Here is a 19,909-nt window from a genome sequence, read left to right on the forward strand (position 1 = left end):
CAGCCTTTTAGGGAGACCCATTCCATCTGTGTCCTAGCTGTGTTTTTTAGAAAAGCAATAATTGCCTAAATTCAAATATACCACAAACATTGATGCCATTGTATCTTTCAAATTCAATATGTAAGACTTCAAAAAAGAAAAAGCCCTTTTAATCAGGGTATGTCAACCATGTATACATTAATGAAAAATTAATAGATGTGGGATTTTCTTTTTCCTAAACCACAAAAATTACCATGCCATAAATGTAGTAGAATCCAGGTTTGATCTTCTCTTAGTAGTAAAAAGTTAACATTTGTTGAGCATCTATTGCCAAAATTTTATATTTTATTTTCATAGTAACCCTGTGATATAGTGATTCTTTTTCCATTCTATAGTTCATATTCAAGAGATGTCAGAAAATAAGCAGCAAATATGTTATTACTTAATTTTTTTAATAACTTTTTTTTTCTGCCTTTTTAAGAATTTGTTGTCCTCGTTATGGAGAAAGAAGACAAACAGAAAGTGACTGGGGAAAACGCTGCGTGGACAAGTTTGACATTATTGGAATTATTGGAGAGGGAACCTATGGCCAAGTATATAAAGCTAAGGACAAAGACACAGGTAAATATTGCCACAAAATTCTAGGTGTCAGAAGGTTAAAAATTTAGCAATACTAACATCTTAGGTGGATTTAGCAAAAGTAAATTTTGAGTTCTAACTTGGTCTCCAAAATTTAGTATTAATTAGACTAAAATTTTCCAAGAGAATAGTTTAATTATTACTATTTAAAAACCTTTCTCTTTTTTGTTGTCCAAAGTAAATGTTTTATAATAACTTTCTGGGAATTTAAGAGGGGGGAAAATAAACTTTTCAGGTTGCTCTCTGTTTGAAGATAAAATGAAGTAGTTGAATTATTGGTGTATTTTAATAATACAGAATTTTAGGCCTAACTGAATACTGAATTAAAATTTCAAGTCTTAAAAAAAATCAAAGGTAAGACAGGGAACATGGGAATTTTTTTTTAAGATGTAAAAGTATCTGGTATATAGCATAAAAAGTAGGCATTAAGTCTCTTTTTTCAGAGCAAGGGCATATATTGGCTTATTCAGGATGGTGGCCGAAAAAATGCTAATCGATAATATAACAGTTTGAATTTGTTGTGACAGGAGAGCTTGTGGCCCTGAAGAAGGTGAGATTAGATAATGAGAAAGAGGGCTTCCCAATCACAGCCATTCGTGAGATCAAAATCCTTCGTCAGTTAATCCACCGAAGTGTTGTTAATATGAAGGAGATTGTCACAGATAAACAAGATGCACTGGATTTCAAGAAGGACAAAGGTACTAGCAAAGAACTATATTACTACAGGGTAGATTGGTACATCTTACTTTCCTTTCTTAGCTTGTTTGACTGCTTGAATTTTTTAACAGGTTGTACTAAAGTCCATCTTCTCTCTTGAATCCATACCATAATTAAGGGGTTAGCAGATTTCTCTTGTGCCAGACAGTGCTTATTTTATAAAATGTCCTTTCTTCATCATTGTACTCTTAGACTTTTAGAAATCATTGTTAATTTTTAAAATTAGAGTCTAGTGTAACACCTAATAAGGCCAGCATATAAACAATGTAAGATCCCCTTCCAGGCAACATTTTGAAGTTTTTTTATTTTTTAACAAATTATAATAACAAAGTGGAAAATTAAAACCCAGATTTATCAATTACTCTTTCTCACATTGTCCATTTTGGTTATTTATATGCAGCCATATTTTTACAGTTTTGCACTGACAGAATTCAAAGCAGGTATTTCTAAAAAACATTCTTCAGGTCACATAGTAGTTTGTTTTCCCAGATTGATAACTTTTATCTCTGAGGGATAAAATTATTCATTGTTTGCATACCTATGTTTGAAGTAGTGTATATATGGCACCCAGCCTACTTTTATTAAAACAAATCTGAAGGTTGAGATGACAAAAACAAGGAAGAGATGGTATCTGTGAATATAGTCTGGAAAGTTAAGAGAGAATATGACTGGAGTACATAAACTTAGGAGGATAATGGATAAAATTAAGCTGGAGTGATTTACAGAGCTTCAAAGATTAGTACTAGGGGAATAGTACCTTTTTATTTGGTAGAAATAGTTTTAAAGCATAAAAGGAAATTCTGCTTATGTACTGTAACATTATTTAGATAAATTTATAAAAGTCAGATTGAATAAAGTTAAATACTAGAACTGTTCCTGGTTGTGTCTTAACTTTTTATGATTATAAAAATAATACAACTAGCTAGTTTCTGTAAGGATGCACAAGAAAATGTAATTGGTTGCTTCTGGAGAGGGGCTTACATTTCTCATCTAATTCTGTTTTTAATTTACTGTGTACTGTTCAAAGTCTTTTTTAAAAAAAATAATAAACAAACAAATAAATGGATGTGATGCACACCCATTGTAGAAACATTGAAAATATAGAAGAGTAAGAAAAAGAAAATGGCAGTTGCTTTTCTCACACTGCATCACAGTATACCATCATCCATAGAAAACCACTATTATTAACATTCTTGGCAATTTTTTAGTATTTTGTATTATGTTATATAAATATGTTTATTTTAATGTAACTGAGATCAAAGTGTATTTAGTGTTTTATAATTTGTCATAAGTAATTTCCTTTATCGTTAACATGTTTAAGTGACTGTGTAGGGATAGATGAATCCACATTTTCCTCACTACTCCCTGTTGAACAATTGATTGCCAGTTTAAAAAAATATTATAATAGCACTTCTTTGAGCATCTTTGTATGTAAAGTTTTGCATTTTAATTTATTTCTTAATTTAGTTACTTAGAAGTAGAACTATTTGATCAAAGGGATTTTTATATTTAGTGTTATTTATATTACTACTAAGAAAAATAGTAATAATTTATATCCCACCAGTGAGTGTCCAACCCACTTTATCCTTCCTAACATTGAATATATCTTTCTTTAAATTGTCATTTTGATAGAAGTATGATATCATTATTTCAAGTTATGTTCCTGGTATTCTGAGGTTTTTTTTCCATGCTTATTGGTTTTATTTCCTTTTTTTTTTTGAGTTGTCCTTATGTGTCCTTTGGCCTCCTCTGAAGTGTTGGTGTTTTTTCTTACTAATTTGCATGAGCTCTTAGCTCAATCTCGCTAAGATATTCCTTTAATGTGGTGGTTCTTAACATTTTTGGAACTATGGACCTCTTGGATCCACTTTTCATACTATGTTGCATACTATTTCAGAGTTCAACAAATTCTTGAAGCCTGCCCCATAGGTTAAGAATCCCTTCCTTTATGCTACTAGGAGACAGAATTTTAGACTGGATAGATAATTATTTTATTAGGTCTGGTATTTCTTAATGTTATTTGCCTTTATCATATACCCTTGTCAAAGTGGAAAGATAGTGTGGATCTCAAAATTTTTACAATTCACTTAGGTATACTTTTATCTACTTCTAAATTTAAGGAGTTGAATTAGGTGATTCCCATCTCAATTCTTAAATACTGTTAAGTTTTACTAATTCATACAAAATATACCATACTGCCTCTAGCATAGTGTATGAGTCCCATTAGTTAAGGTAAAGACTTACACAAAGTCTTAGGCAATAATAACAAATGGGCATGGTTGTGTATTACACATAAAACTTGATTTATAACAACAAAAAGCAGACTGGATTTGGCCAAGGTCTGTAATTTAATAATTGACTTAAAGCATAAGGACTAGCAATACAACCTGACTGGGGGCAATCTGCCCCCTTCAAGAAGAAAGCAGTCCAAAGAGCATTGCACTAGGAGTCAGAAGATTAATTCAAATAGTAATTCTGTTATTATTAGAAAAGGCAAGTTACTCAGCTACTCTTGAGTTTCAGTGTCTTCATCTATAAAATTAAGCAGTTGTTCCAGAGAACCTTCTGGTCAACTCCAAAATTATATTAAAATATGAGGCATTGTCATTTCAGCATCCATCTCTTTTTACTTTCATTTTGTGTAGGTGCCTTTTACCTTGTATTTGAGTATATGGACCATGACTTAATGGGACTGCTAGAATCTGGTTTGGTGCACTTTTCCGAGGACCATATCAAGTCATTCATGAAACAGTTAATGGAAGGATTGGATTACTGTCACAAAAAGAATTTCCTGCATCGGGATATTAAGTGTTCCAACATTTTGCTGAACAACAGGTAACATACTAACCAAATGAGGTTAATCATTTTCTTCCTCTCTTCTGACCTGCCTAGTTTCAGCTAGTTAATTGGGGTTATAGCTAGTCTCAGTAGATTTGGTATTTAACATTTACATACATCTGATGTTTATACCTTAGTAAGTTATGATAGGGTTACTCTGATCAGTAGAGTGTCCAGGTTCAGTAAGGAATTGACAAGAGAGGTAGAGTTGTAAAGAGTTTTTTAATTGCAAAAATTTTAGGGAAACACACATCCTATTGGACTATTCAGAGAACTTTTTGCCTGAGTTAGTAAATAATGTTGTTCTAGGCAACTTGAAATACACATTGAGCTCTTGGTGAAATTCTCCCTTGCTTAGTTGGGAGAAATATGCCTGCTCTTTTAGCTGCTCTTGAGACTTTCTCAGTTATCAAATTTCAGAATAAACATAGGTGTAGTTGATAATTGACCTTTCTACCCAGACTTACTCTCAGATTTTAATAGTGTAGATGGACAGGAATTTGATGATGAACGGTGTTAATTATTCAGAAGTTTTTATGGTCTGCTTCTTCCTATCTGGCAATTTATCTAAACTGTGTAGGTGATAACAAAATGAATTATGCACACCAGTCTTTCATAGTAGTCCTACCTATTGAGGACTAAAAACCAAGTCTGGTACCATTGAAATCAGGCCAGTGTTTGTTTTGGTTCTTTAGATAATTGAGCTGTTCATAGCCATCTTATGTCTGATTTACCCATTGTTCTTAACATTTGTATTCAATTATGTTTAACAAATATTACCTTGGTAGAAATATGGAATGATTATGATATATTTCCTGTCTTTTGGATTGGGGTGACTAACCAACCAGGGGTGTTTGAGACTGTCCTGGTTTTAGCACCAAAAGTCCCACATGGAATTCTTGGTCACTGGAGAGCTCAGAATTTAGTAGGGAAGATAAAAAATAAATTGCTCAATTCAGCACATTTATTAAGCGTTTTTTCCCTTGAATTTGGGAGTACCTGGGAAGATGCAGTCTTTAAGAATGAGTTAAGAATTTATCAAAAAGAGTGACAACAGAGGGTTAAGTTTCTAGGCAAAAGAAATTGCATGGACAAAAACAGTACAGCAGTACATGTGAAAATAACATGTTATGTTTGGAAAAATGTAAGCAAGCCACTATTGTTAGGGCAAGAAGTGAAGCACATTAACGGCAAGAGATGAAGCTGGACAGTTTCAAGGAACCAACTTAAAAGGGCTTATATATCTTCTAAGGAGCTTAAACTTTACAGGTGACAGCCAATGAAGGATTCTGGTTACATTAATTTTTTTGGTTTTTAATTGCACAATTAATGCAAATATATATATTTTGTTGTTGTTGCTCTGCTGTCTCTGTGACCCACAGTTCTTATTAAAGCTGGTTAAACTACATCTATAGTAATAATGCTTCAAGAACTTAATGACAATGTCGGTCAGCCTGCAGCTTTCTGGACCGCAGTATTAATACACCTTCTTCTGTTCATTTCCTCCCTCACGACCCTTCTGATATCTCAGGCCAGAGAATAACTTCAATCCTGCTTAGTGTCCTTTCTGGTGGGTCAGGCCCCTCCCTGTCTCTGACTTCCCAGATGCAGGAAGCTGATGAGGTTCTCCATTAAATTGAACTTCCTCCATAAGTTGCTAAACAGGATGCAGGAATCTCATAGTCTAGTCTGATCCATCCAGTCTGTGCTCTTGCCTATTTAGTTCTGCCAACACAGAGACTTCTGAGTGAGATGGCCTGAAGAGAATGGTAAGGAGCCCTAAGCTGAATAAGGAAAAGAAAGCAGTTAATGAGAGAGAGAGGAAAGCAGGGCTGTGCTTCACCATGTTCATTATGTCTTCATTAAACAAATGTCAATAAGATCAAATCGTTTTAGGTAGAGGAGAGAGACAGTTCATTTTCTGTTTTGGAGAGGTCACTAAATGGTACTAAGGGGGTATAGACTGGAGGCAGGAAGACCTTTTAAGAACCCCATAAGAAATGATCAGTGCTTGAACTAACAGGATAGATTTGGTGGCTCAGTAGACTTTGGTGAGTGAGTAAATGATGGGGAATGAATGAAAGTACTTACAACTCACAGATTTTTGACTTGAGAAACTAACTAGATGAGTGGCACAATGGTCAATAATAGGAAATACAGAAGGAAGAGCAGGAAGGGTAGGGTGAAGAATAAATCCCTGTTGGGTATGTCTGTTGCCTATCCAGGGTAGTGATATTTAATAGGCATATGGCCAAATGGTAATTCCAAACTAACAAAATAGATTTGGGAGTTATCAAACATAGAAAAGATACCAGAAGATGGAACCCCAGGGAGTGGTCAAAGAGATAGGAAGAAAATAGGGAAATATCATGAATGCAAAATAGGCAAGTTTAAGAAGTGGTTAAAGGTGTCAGATGATGCAGACAGATTATAAGACCAAAGAAGAGAATCTGAAAGTTAAAAAAGGTCCATAATAACAGTGGGGGTGAGTGGGTGGGCAGCAAAGTTAATGGGAAGGTGATGGCAGGTTATCTTTAATTTTTATTTTTATTAATTTTTTTATTCAAGGATACAGAGGTTTGAGCATATTTAAATGCCGAAGGGAAGAGAAAATCAATAGGGCAAAGTTAAGGATTCAGAAAAGACCCAAAATAATTTAAAGGAGCAAGGTTCTAGAAGAGTTAGCATAAAGGTCACTGGTGGTAGTGGCCACAAGTGTAGTTATTGATTATCTTTGAACAAGAGAAGAGACTAACACACCTTTTCTGTTATTGAAGGGGAAGAAGAGGGGAAGGTTACAGATGCAAATAAGTTTATAGGTAAAAGGATGAAAGGATGTTAAGTAGCTCCCACCTGATGACTTCTGTTTTCAATGAAGGTCATTTTCTGAGAGTGGAAGGGGAGGAAATGGATTAGGAATGCTAGATGCTGTTGTTTTTTAGGTCCAACCTAATTTTCCATAATTATTTGTTGCTATTTTAACCTTTCAGTCCTACTGTGTACTTAAGTCTTAGTTCAATCTCAGGTTCTCAGTAAGGATGCCAAGAAATTTGAAGAACCTTTTTGTCTAATATCGGGCTCAAGTTCCAGTTCCTTTGCTTTTTGTTTTTCTCAGAATCTGCTGATAAATTGAACTTAAAAATGTAATGATGTATGGGGCAAGTAGATAAGGTGCTCATCATCTTTACTAGGAAAGATAAGAGTTGATTTAATGTAAAATTTTGTTGCTAGTAGTTCCTTGTTGTAATATTATCTCATTGCTCATACTTTGAGAAGCACTTCCTAGCATAGCCTCTCTTTTCTTCTATCTCACTTTTCTGCGTGTTCTGAGCTATCAGTCATCTGAGATATCCCCAGTCCTTTAAAAAAGAGTGAGCTGGCTTTTCATTTCCCAAGAGGTGTGTTAATACAAGCAGTAAATGTGAGTAAATAGGCTACACAAGAATTTAGATAAACATGATTAATCCAAAAGTTAATAAATGGTTTTTAAGTAGTTTTCCAGCGTTTTGTGTTGCAGTTTGTGAAAATATTACTTGACATAACTGTCAAAGATAGAATACTTAGAGTGGAATGTGGGTATGATCCGTATAAGGAAGTGGTTCTCAAAATGTGGTTCTCAGACCAGCAGCATTGGCATCACCTGTGGGCTTATCAGAAATGGGAATTTATGGGCCATGACTTGCTGACCCAGCATGTCTGGGAATGGGATACAGGAAACGTATAACAAGCTTTCCAGGTGACTCTTACTAAATTTTCATATTACATTTTGAGAACCCCTCTAAAGTCATAGCTGTATATCTTTATGATACAGAAAGTGATGGCAGTATGTTAATAAAAGGGGGCTTCGTTCATCATAAAAATTGTTTGCTCAGGTCAAACCTATGTTCTCTGCTTGAAAAAAATCTTTTATAGCCATAGTGTTTCTCTGGTTTACTTTTTATTATGAAAAAATGTCAAATTATAAGAAAAAATGAAGATATTAATATAATCAATGTATATTTTTATGCAATGTTTTACTATATTTGCTTTTTAAAATTTTTTTAGCTTGAGTTATTTGAAAGTAAATTACAAATATTGCTAAATCCTAAATCCTCTAACAAAATTATTACTTTTTAACAGTCCATATTTTATACTTTTTTCAGGATGTCAAAAATGTCTTTTATATATCTAGTTTGTTCAAAGCAGAATCAGTAAAGGATTACAAATTGGGTTTGGTTGTTGGGCCTCTTAAATCTCTCTTAATCTAGAATGATCCATTCCTTTTTGCCCCAGCAGTAAATATTTAACCTACAGGTTCTGGCCACTGTTGTTTGCCAAGAAATAAAAATATTTAATTAAGAAGTCAAGTCCAATAATTACAGTAGTAAAAGGAAAACAAAAATGAAAGCAAAACCTGAGGCTTTGTAAACTGGAGTAGTCAAAAGAGGCTTAGTCTGGGAGAGTACCCATTAAAAATAGAACTAAGAGAGCAGAGGTTAAAATTATAATTTTTTTAAAATTTATTTTTATTTTTATTTTATTTTATTTTGGTATTAAAATTCATTTTTGTAGTCATTTTAGTGCCTTGACTTTTTAGGTGTATTTTGGAGACCACAACTATTACTTTTGAAAAAAAACATTTTTTGTTTTACAGTGGGCAAATCAAACTAGCAGATTTTGGACTTGCTCGGCTCTATAACTCTGAAGAGAGGTAAGGCATTCATCTAACTTACATGTGGGAAATAGGAAAGAATTCTTCTAATTCTTGGCTATCCTAGTCTACAAATTACAATAATTGTCTTGAGTTCCCTAATTTTCTAAATGTGTTACAGCTTAGATTTTGGGTAGTAAAGTCTGTCTGAATTCTTGAATCAGACGTAGGATGAAATAAATCAACCCAAATTGGAATATAAGTTATTTCATCATCTCCTACTTCTATTCAGTTTATTTTTGAATTGTAAGGTTGCTATAAGCTATTTTGACAATCCCATCTTCAGTTGGCAGCTATTTCTGTTTGCATTTAATTGTGCAAGTATTTTTCATCAGAAGCCATTGTAAATTTATGTCATGATTATTTTTTACATTTCAGTCGCCCTTATACAAACAAAGTCATTACTCTGTGGTACCGACCTCCAGAACTTCTGCTGGGAGAGGAGCGTTATACACCAGCCATAGATGTTTGGAGCTGTGGGTAAGACTGTCTTCACTTTTTCCTTTGTATATTCATATATGGTTGAATTTGTATCCCGTTTTCTCTTAACATCGACTTTTGCAGCTTTTAAGTTAAAAAAGATGGGCATAACCTTTTAGCCAGATTTCAGAAAAATCTGTTGAGTATTTCTTAATATCAGAGACATACTTTTTTTTCTTAAACATTTCCCCAATTGTCTTTTTTTTTTTTAACTTAGTTTGAATTGGGATCCAAACCCATTCAAATAAGGTTCATAGATTGTAATTGATTATCACAAGTCTTTTAATTACAAATTTTCCCTCTATCCCTCTTGGGTTTCCCCCAGCACCTTATAATTAATTCCCTTAGAAGAAATTGGGTCATTTATTGGATTTTGCTCTTTTTTTTGCTCATGGTGTTTTGTTCTTTTTTTTTAATAATTATTTTTTATAAAATAATTTCTTATAAATTGTAGGTGAATTCAAGTTTGATTCCCAACTGCTCACTGACCCTAAAACTACTTTACAGATGGTTTTGAGTACTTTGGGCAGATTATATAGTCAGTGGTAGGTACATCAGAGTTGGGGTGGGAGGAAGCAGTGGGAACCTCTGTCCAGAGTACAGGCAATAACTAGGTACATTATCTGTAGGGAATATAAAAACAGTTAAGACAATCCACAGCAAATCAGTCTGCTTTTTATTATTACCTAAACAGGGAGTTCTAAACAATGTCTGATAAAATATTCAGACAGGGCAGATGTACACACAGACATACCACTTTACAAAAAATACAATTGTCTCTTTCTGAAATGTTATCAGCTGTTAATGATCCACATCTGTTAATATATTTGGAGTGTTTTGTGATGGTGATATTCTAATTATATCATTCCTTCCTGGAATAAAGATAATTTACTTATTTGACTAAACCTAGGTACAAATGATAAAAGTTGGGGATACAGGTTTAATTCTTGGCATTCAGTTTTCAAGGTAATGAAGAGGCTTCCTAGCATCCTTCAAAGATGACCAAAAAGAGGGTTTTTTCAGTTTTTTTTTTTTTTGTTTAGTTATGAACTTACAGAGTTACACATACTTGATATGTTTTAAACCATTATCATCCTTATTCCTGTTCATGCTGTTTAGTTTTTGGCTAGGGGGAGTTTATCACTCCTTTTGACAAAACCATAGTAGTCTTGGATAGCCTTGTTTTCTGGTTCCAACCTCATCCTGTTTATTTCATACCCCAGACCTAGAATCAGCCATTTCTCTACAGAGTCTTAGTTCCTTTTAGTGGGAAATTATATTTAGAGACCACAGTTTTTGTGTTAGGCATAGACATTTTAATTGTGCAATGTTAGTTGTTTCTTATGCTGTATGGTTTATGCATAACCTTTGACCTTGACCTCCACACTTTCTATTCTGACATAAATACTTCCTAGTGGAGCATATCACTTTTTACCATTCTTTCCCTCTTGTATTAATATCACTCTTTAAAAGGGGGCACCGCAGGGGTTTTGTTTCAAAAGTCAAAAAGGTGATGGATAAAGCATGATTTCTGTGGTAGCCTACCCAACTCAAACAAAACTTTTAGTTAAATTTTACTGACTCAAGCTGGGTGTGTTTGTGTTTTGGACTATTTGCTTTAACAGTATTAGCATTTAAATTGTCACAACTAGGCTCTAAAGTTAACACCCCGTTAAGATGCACAGGGAAAGTTCATAACTCTGATGGTACTACAGTTTCAATCTGTGCAACCTCCCACCTCAGTGCAGTACCAAAGTGTTGATTACAGAATGATGTCTTACCCACCAAAGGACTGGGAACTGAAATAAAATAAAACACAAATATATAATTGGAAAATAAAATTGTTGAAGATTAGACTTTGTTTAAGGCACAGTGAGTCACTGAATTAAGATTTTGCTTGGTTTTGATGTCAGCATACTACTTTGGTGATCTGTAGTAGTCTCTCTGAAGATATTTTTGTGAGATGTTCTTTATAGAGAATTGATGGAACAGTTCAGTTTCAAAATTGGAAGAAACTAGGAAGATTAGTACAACAAATTATTTACCTAGAATCTGAAAACCCAACTGGGTTGATTGGTTGTTTTCTTTCTGCCTCTTAGTTTACCAGTTATGACAGCACTGTATTTGGAATTTGATTTGGCAATTAATGTTAAAAACAATTAAATTTTACTTTTCTTTCTCTGGGTAAGGTTTGAGAGAATATCAGAAGTAAGAATTTGTCATTTGAGATTAACCAGCGCTAACAGAAAAGTGCTAATAACTTTAAAAGCAAGGTTTGTTTTTGCTTAAATTGAGTCAAGCTAAAGAATTTCAAAGTAAAACTATGTAAACATTGCTTTTGTGAGTATTTGTAAATAAATCTAATTTCAGAGCACAGGCCAGATAAGTGATTCTTTGTCCATTTTTTTCTTCCCCACTTTTAAAAAAATGAAATACAGTTGACTTTTGAACAAACATGAGTTTGAACTGCGTGGGTCCACTATACATGGATTTTTTTGAATAACTACATTGGAAAATTTTTTGGAGATTTGCAACAGTTGGAAAAAACATTTTCTTTAGCTTATTACTTTATTGTGAGAATACAGTATATAATAACATAAAACATACAAAGTATGTGTTAATCGACTGCTCGTGTTATTGTGTAAGACTTAGAAGGTCAACAGTAGGATGATAGTAAAATTTTGAGGGAGTCAAAAGTTATACACAGATTTTTGACTATGCAGGGAGTTGGCACCCTTAACCCCTACATTGTTCAAGGGTCAGCTGTATTTCAGGCATATAAAACAGTATAGAGTATTCATGTAATTTTTTTGTTGTTTCATGTTTATTTTGAAATAATTTTAAATTTACAGAAAAGTTACTAGAATAGTACAAAGAACTTTAAGTATAGCCTTTATCTAGATGTGTTAAATTTTTTAACCCTTTGGGGTAGACAGTAAACTGCATATATTAAAAGTGTACAGTTTAAGTTTTGACGTATTATATACACCAGTGAAACCATCACCACAACCAAGAATAATGATCACCTCCAAAAGTTTCCATGTACTCCTTTGTAATCTCGCTTGTCCACACCATCCCATTCCCAGGCAACCACTGTTCTGCTTTCAGTCACTGTAGATTGATTTTCATTTCTAGAATTTTATGTAAATGAGGTCATAAAGTTTATATACTTTTTTACTTGTAAAATTAATTTTTTTTATTTAAGTGTAGTCAGTACTATTTTTTACTCTTGCATCATTTACTCAGCATATTTTGAGATTCATTCATTTTAGATTCACTAATTTTTAACATCTTTCCACATTTGATTTTATATTCATATTTGTATATAGATGTGTCTGTGTGTATATACACATACATATTGTACAACATAATCAATATATACATAAAATAAAATGTGTTTATGTATACATACACCACATTTTTCCCCAGAATTATTTGAAAGTACTTGTATGTATCATGCTCCTTTCCCTCTTAATTAATGTATGTTTCCTAAGAATAAAGATACTTCCTTATATATAATCATAATACAGTTATCAAATTCAACAGATTTAACATTGGTGCACTATCTTAATTTGATAGAATACTTTAGCTTACATTGCGTATTCTGATTTTGTCAGTACCCTAGTAATGTCCTAGAAATGGTGCATTAGAGGATCCAATCCAGTATCATGTATTATTACATTTAGTTGTAATTCTTTAATCTGGAACAGTTCCTGAGACTTTCTTTGTCATTCATGACATTTACATTTTTGAAGAATACACACCAGTTACTATATTTCAGGCTATTAATTTTTGGCTGGAACACTATGTAAGTGTTCTTTTCAAGGAAATACAAATACACTTGTATTTATATTAACTCTGTTTGCTTCTTGTGATGATGTTAATTTTGGTCACTTAGTTAAATTATTCCCTCCCTAAATATTTATTAGTTTTCCTTAAGTAACTGATAATTTGTGGAGAGATACTTGTAGACTATGTAATAAATATGTTAGTATGGTTTTGAAAGGCCTGTTCAAAATGGTAAAGGTGTTTAAACATAATGTATTTCAAAGTCTTATTGAAACTGATCCTGGCTGATCACAGTAAATTTTTCTTCACAAATACAATGTGAAGAAGGCTATAGTATAGTGCACATTGTACAGAGCAGATGAATGAAGAAAGCTAATATTCTGTATGGGAACTGCTGACATGTGGATTTTTTTTAGTTAATTTATAGTGAAATTGATGGAAAAGCACTCTAGATTCTCCTTCTCTTCTTATGGACTATCCTGTATAGATGGCAAAACTGGCAAATTTAAATTCTTTAAACTGTTTTCACTGCAAGAAATATTTTCTTATGAAACTCAGACATTGCAATTTCAGCCTAATTTATAACATGGTATATTGGATACAGCCTGATACACCGTGAAAGTTTATTGAGACACACTTAAATAGGCTCCAGGGGATCTCTTTCCTGACCTCTCAATTTTACTCTTTCCAGATGCATCCTTGGGGAGCTGTTCACAAAGAAGCCTATTTTTCAAGCCAATCTGGAACTGGCTCAGCTAGAACTGATCAGGTACAGCTGTGAATGTGCTCTGTGTGCCCAGGTGTGATAAGTAATCTCATCCTCTAATTTCTAACACTTCTCAGCTCTACTAAATGATTTTGTGCTCTTTATGGCCAAGTAAGTTTCTCTTCACTCAGCCAGGTTTACCATATATTTTGTCATGGGCTATATATATAAAGTATTACATCTACTTCTTAGGTCTTACGTTACCTTTTTTTTTTTTATTCTTCATTTAAAAGTTGTTTGCAGGATAGCTGTTCAATTCTTACGTTAGATTAAGATCATACTTAATCATCAAACATTTATTGAGACTGTCCTATAACAAATTCCTTTCTTTGTAGGATTCAGAAATATGTAAGATAGATCCCTGCCTCCAGAGAGCTCAGGATTTAGTAAATGATAACAGCATGTAAACAGTTAATTAGAAAATAGAACGTGTAATAGAAGATTTTGGGAAGGCCTAGAGATGGGATGGGATTTAGATTATTTTATTCAATAGGATTAAAGGGAAGAGTACGGCAGAATCATATAGACTCTTTTTAGGTGGTGTATAACTTTATTTGTTATGCAATGAAGTTGATTTTCCATCAAAATTGCTGGCTTTGACACTCTTGCCAGTTTTCCCTATGGGGACCTATAGGACAAGTATAATACTAATTATACTAAATTTGAAATTAATACTAACTGAACAGAACAAAGTTGGTAATGAAAATCTATGTGCAAAGCAAAACCAAGTATGTGGATTATTTTGGACTCTTTCACCAGTATTTTCTCTTCATTACCTAGTAACCAGGTCTTTCTGTCTTTAAAGCAATGAGTTCAGGTTTTACCTTTTTGCATGCCCTCTAATTTAATAAGCCAAGATACCCCAAACTTCAGGAGGTAAAAATTCCTGCTTCTGGAATCTCCAGAATCCATGCTGCTGACTCAGCTCACCACTTCTTGTTTTTGGCCTTTTGCTTTGTTTTCAGTCGACTCTGTGGTAGCCCTTGTCCAGCTGTGTGGCCTGATGTTATCAAGCTGCCGTACTTCAATACCATGAAACCCAAGAAGCAATATAGAAGGCGTCTACGGGAAGAATTCTCTTTGTGAGTTGACAAAAAATCTGGTTTCTGTGTTTGGCTGGTGTTTGGACTTAACTTTTGCTTGGCCTAGGGAGAAGGTGTTACCCAAATTTATTACGGCAGCACACCGTACGAAAGCATTTTATTTTTGAACAACATAGGGGTTTTATTATAGCCCTTTAGAATTTTCTCTGAAGGCTTTAGGTGATTAAAAACTTTTATTTTGAACAACATGTAAATTTTCTCGTAATTCTCTTTGTGAAAACAAAAAGAAGAGAATGGAACTGCTGGCTTCATGTTTTCTGCCTGTATCATAGTATTTCTTAAATCCTGTGTAAGCAAATCTTCTTGCTTGTTTATTTAGCCAGCTTCCAAATCCCTTTCCACAGTTTTTTGGGGAACTGGAAAGTCAAAAACCTTTAACACAATGTTAGAAGTTTAAGAACTGTGGGGTCATTGTGAACCTGTTCTTTCTCTCTCTCTCTTTTCTTTCCACAGCATTCCTTCAGCAGCACTTGATTTACTGGACCACATGCTGACACTAGATCCTAGCAAACGTTGCACAGCTGAGCAGACTCTACAGAGTGACTTCCTTAAAGATGTTGAACTCAGCAAAATGGATCCTCCAGAGTAAGTGCTTGTGGCCATGTAGTGACCCTAAACCTTCCCCTAGGCCTCAGGAGATGGGAAATTCAAAATAATAGTTTTTTAAAAGGAACTACAATGGCCAAATCCCAAATGGAGAGGTGTCCTTGAGTGTTACGGTTGATAGGTTTGTTTTATTTCATGTTTTCTTTTTAAGCAGTAGGTTTAGGTATTTATTCTGATTTTTCTGATTTTTTAAAATTGACAAACAATATTATGTTGGTTTCAAACATACAAAACAATGGTTCAAAAGTTACACACATTTAATATTCACCCCAGCTAGTGCAGTTAATATATGTCAGCATAGTAAAATGTTACAGAACCATTGGCTGTATTCTCCATGCTGCACTACCATCCCTGTGACCAACTTATATTATGATTGAGATTTTTGTGCTCCTTTATCTCCCCCACCCTTCCCCACCCCCACCCTTCCCCATGGTAACCACCAGTCACTTCTTAGTGTCTGTGAGTCTACTGCTTGTTTTGTCCATTTTTTGTTTTTTTTAGATTCCACAAATAAGTGAAATCATATGGTATTTGTCTTTCTCTACCTGGTATTTCACTTAGTATAATACCCTCTAGGTCCATCCATATTGTCGCAAATGGCAGGATTTCTTTCTCATTTTGTGGCTCATTTGTGGCTCTTCTTCTTTATCTGTTCATCTGTTGATGGACAATTGTGTTTCTTCCATATCTCAGCTATTGTAAGTAACGTGACAATAAACATAGGGGTGCATGTATCTTTTCAAATTAGGGGTTTTGTTTTCTTTGGGTAAATTCTAGAAGTGGAATTACTGGGTTGTATGGTATTTCTACTTTTAGTTTTTTGAGGAATGACCATGCTGCTTTCCACAGCAGCTACACCAGTTTACATTCCAACTAACAGTGTAGTAGGGTTCCCTTTTCTCCACATCCTTGCCAACACTTGTTATTTCTTGTCTTTTGTATAGTGGCCTTTCTTACTCGTGTGAGGTGATAGCTCACTATTGGTTTCATTTGCATTTCCCTGATGTTAGCGATGTGGTTCATGTGTTTGTTGGCGATCTGTATTTCTTCTTTGGAAAAATGTCTGTTCAGGTCCTCTGCCCATTTTTTAGTCAGGTTGTTTTTTTTTATGTTGAATCATATGAATTCTTTATATATTTTGGATGTTAACCCCTTATTGGATAAATAATTTACCATACATTCTCCCATACCATGGTTTGCCTTTTTGTTCTGTTGATGGTGTCCTTTGCTGTACGGAAGTGTTTTAGTTTGATGTTGTCCCAGTTGTTCATTTTTATTTTGTTTCCCTTGCCCAGGTAGATGTCTCCAGAAAATAATTGCTCTTGCTTATGTTCAAGAGATTTATTTTAACTTGATTCAGGCTATCTTCTGTCCCTGGATTGCCAGCGTATTGCCCTGTACAACCTCTTTGAAAGTATTCCTCTAGTTTTTACTCTTAACCATTCCATTTGCTTGAATCCCCTGTCTGTAGTGACCATGTATATCCAGAATGCTTGCATGGACAGTCCTAATTTTTAGATAGTTTGTATCACTGTCAAGTCATATGTCCTAAATTTTGATGTAGAAAATAGGGTCTTTGTGTCTTTCTTTCATCATTAGAATCTTAAGAATTTTCTGTGTCATATAGGATCCTCATAGGATTATGGCAGATAAAAAGCTTTTTATCTTTGAATTTATTACTGACAGCATTACAGTTTAAGTATCAGAGTTTTGTAAGTTTCTTACAGAAAAACTTCATATCATAAAGAAATACACAGTATTTAAAGACTGAGTAGTAACTAAAAATCTGATTGTTGCATTTCTAAAGGAAATGTCCAAATTCATTTGCTGAACATTGAATGTTGCTTGAAATACATACATTTTTTTACTGAAATTTGGGGATTCTCACAGAGATGTTTGACAATGATAATCTTTATTGTAAGGTTTGGCCTCTTGGGACTATTTGCATTATTGAGGATGGGAGGATGGGGATGTCTGAAAATACAATAAATATATTAAAATATGCTAATAAACCCCACAAATGAAAATATCCAATCATGGAAATTCAGTGGGCAGAAGGAAGAACGGACCAGTGTTTTGGTCTTCACAGACCAAGTAACACTTAATCCAGTTTCACACAAAGGTGATTTAAGTCACCACCTTGCCTGGGCTTTTTGTAGATATTAATAAGCCGGTCATCTCTGTCCTATTTATTCCCAACTGAAACTTGACCAATAAAGTTCTCCTTTTATTCTTGTTATGCCAAGCAAGAACAGGTATAAGACTTAACTATGTCAGTGGAATGTCGGCATTTATATAGCAGGTGTGACTTTGCTATTAGCAAGATCCTCATTTCTCACTGTAGAAATATTTTGGACTTTTGGACTTTTATTTTCTCAGACTAGCATATGCCATGATTCCTTTAACACTGCTACCATCTACTTACTAACTTGTCTGGTTGGTTTTGTTTCCCTTATCCTTTCCAATTCCCACTACTCTTTGCCTTCCCATTTTAATCTCTTGTTCTTATATTTACTCACTACTGCATTCCCACACATATTTCCCCTCTGCTTTGTTTTCTCCAGCCTCCCCCACTGGCAGGATTGCCATGAATTATGGAGTAAGAAACGGCGACGGCAACGACAAAGCGGTGTTGTGGTAGAAGAGCCACCACCATCCAAAGCCTCTCGAAAAGAAACTACCTCAGGGACAAGTGCTGAGCCTGTGAAGAATAGCAGCCCAGCACCACCTCAGCCAGCACCTGGCAAGGTGGAGCCTGGGGCTGGGGATGCAGTAGGTCAGTCAGTGCCTTTGCACTTTTATTACGCACATTTTGGCAGGGTTTGAAGGTCAAATGCAAGAATGTGTGTGTGTGTCTTAGTTTTTAGCCACTGATGCATTAATAAAGAGGTTGGTGTCCTCCTAATGGGGTGAAAGAGATAAAGTTTTGTACCTATGGTCTAAAAGGCCTACAATAGGTTATTTTCCTTTTCTGAAATAAGGAACACTGTATTTCAATTAGGTGAGTGGCATAAATTAGTGAATTAAGAAAGCCAAATTTAAAAGGTTAGTTCGTACATGGCTCTCCAGCACACAGTTTGGAGCCCTGTTTATGTTAGATTTGGTAAGAGCTTCTTAGAGTCTAATCATGTTATATCACAGTTGCTAAGTGTAGTTATTTCCATAGACTTATTTGATCTAAATATATCCAAAATCCAAAACTGTATAATAATGAACTATTATAACAAAGAGTTCTTCTATGGTACCACTAATTTTTGTGAGCTACAGATATTCTTTCTTTGGCCCACTTTCCCTTCCCTGTCTACCTACATTGGTGGTTTTCAGTGCTGGCTGTACATTAGAATCATCTAGGCAGAAAGCTTTAAACATAAACCCCCCCGAATAATTGCCAGATCTATAAGGATGGGGCCTGAGGCATCTGAATTTTAAAATCTCTCATAATAATAATTCTGGTGTACAGTAAGGGTTGAAAGTCACTGATCTTGAAGAATATAGATAAAATGAAAATACTTTTACTCATAATACAAATGTTTTAATCCATCTATTTTTAAGTGAAAATATAAATAATAAACTTATGACAATTTGAGGCATGAAAAATGAGACATGAAAAATGAAACTTCATTCATTGGATATTATAAGTTACTATTGCCTATTGAAGAGGGCAGAGGTCCTTGCCCTGCCTCATCCTCTTATATTGGCTCTGCTGTCTCTCCATAGGTCTTGGTGACATCACACAGCAGTTGAATCAAAGTGAATTGGCAGTGTTACTGAACCTGCTGCAGAGCCAAACTGACCTGAGCATTCCTCAGATGGCACAGCTACTTAATATCCACTCCAACCCAGAGATACAACAACAACTGGAGGCCCTGAACCAATCCATCAGTGCCCTAACGGAAGCCACTTCCCAGCAGCAGGACTCAGAGCCCATGGCCCCAGAGGAGTCTTTAAAGGAAGCACCTCCGGCCTTAGTGGTCCAGCTTTCAGCAGAACAGACAACCCCTGAAATTTCAAGCACACCAGCTGACATGCAGAATATGTTGGCAGTTCTTTTGAGTCAGCTGATGAAAACCCAGGAGCCAGCAGGCAGCCTGGAGGAAAACAACAGTGACAAGAACAGTGGGCCACAGGGGCACCGAAGAACTCCCACAATGCCACAGGAGGAGGCAGCAGGTAAACAGACCAGTCATGAATCTCATTGAGCTCAGGTGCTGTTGATCCTCTTAAAATCTCTTTAACATTTTCTTTTTCACATCAATGGCCTCGGTTTCAGTTTTTCTGTAACCTAGTCTACAGGAGAACATA

At 34.7% G+C, this 19,909-nt stretch overlaps 1 protein-coding gene across 10 annotated transcripts in view; it reads left to right on the plus strand.

Moving 5' to 3' along the window:
- Window positions 1–19,909, plus strand: part of CDK12 (cyclin dependent kinase 12) — a 58,660-nt gene that overhangs the window by 12,587 nt on the left and 26,164 nt on the right. For all 10 annotated transcript variants that reach the window (XM_017648566.3, XM_017648568.3, XM_037022651.2 and 7 more), the window contains exons 4-13: window positions 461–600; window positions 1,146–1,316; window positions 3,981–4,170; window positions 8,807–8,863; window positions 9,242–9,343; window positions 13,824–13,901; window positions 14,864–14,980; window positions 15,455–15,586; window positions 18,172–18,383; window positions 19,325–19,777. In XM_017648566.3, the coding sequence (XP_017504055.1) occupies window positions 461–600; window positions 1,146–1,316; window positions 3,981–4,170; window positions 8,807–8,863; window positions 9,242–9,343; window positions 13,824–13,901; window positions 14,864–14,980; window positions 15,455–15,586; window positions 18,172–18,383; window positions 19,325–19,777 (1,652 nt within the window). The remainder of the gene's footprint in view (window positions 1–460; window positions 601–1,145; window positions 1,317–3,980; window positions 4,171–8,806; window positions 8,864–9,241; window positions 9,344–13,823; window positions 13,902–14,863; window positions 14,981–15,454; window positions 15,587–18,171; window positions 18,384–19,324; window positions 19,778–19,909) is intronic.

The sequence above is a fragment of the Manis javanica genome, chromosome 4 (assembly GCF_040802235.1).
Source record: "Manis javanica isolate MJ-LG chromosome 4, MJ_LKY, whole genome shotgun sequence".
Classification (NCBI taxonomy): Eukaryota; Metazoa; Chordata; class Mammalia; order Pholidota; family Manidae; genus Manis; species Manis javanica.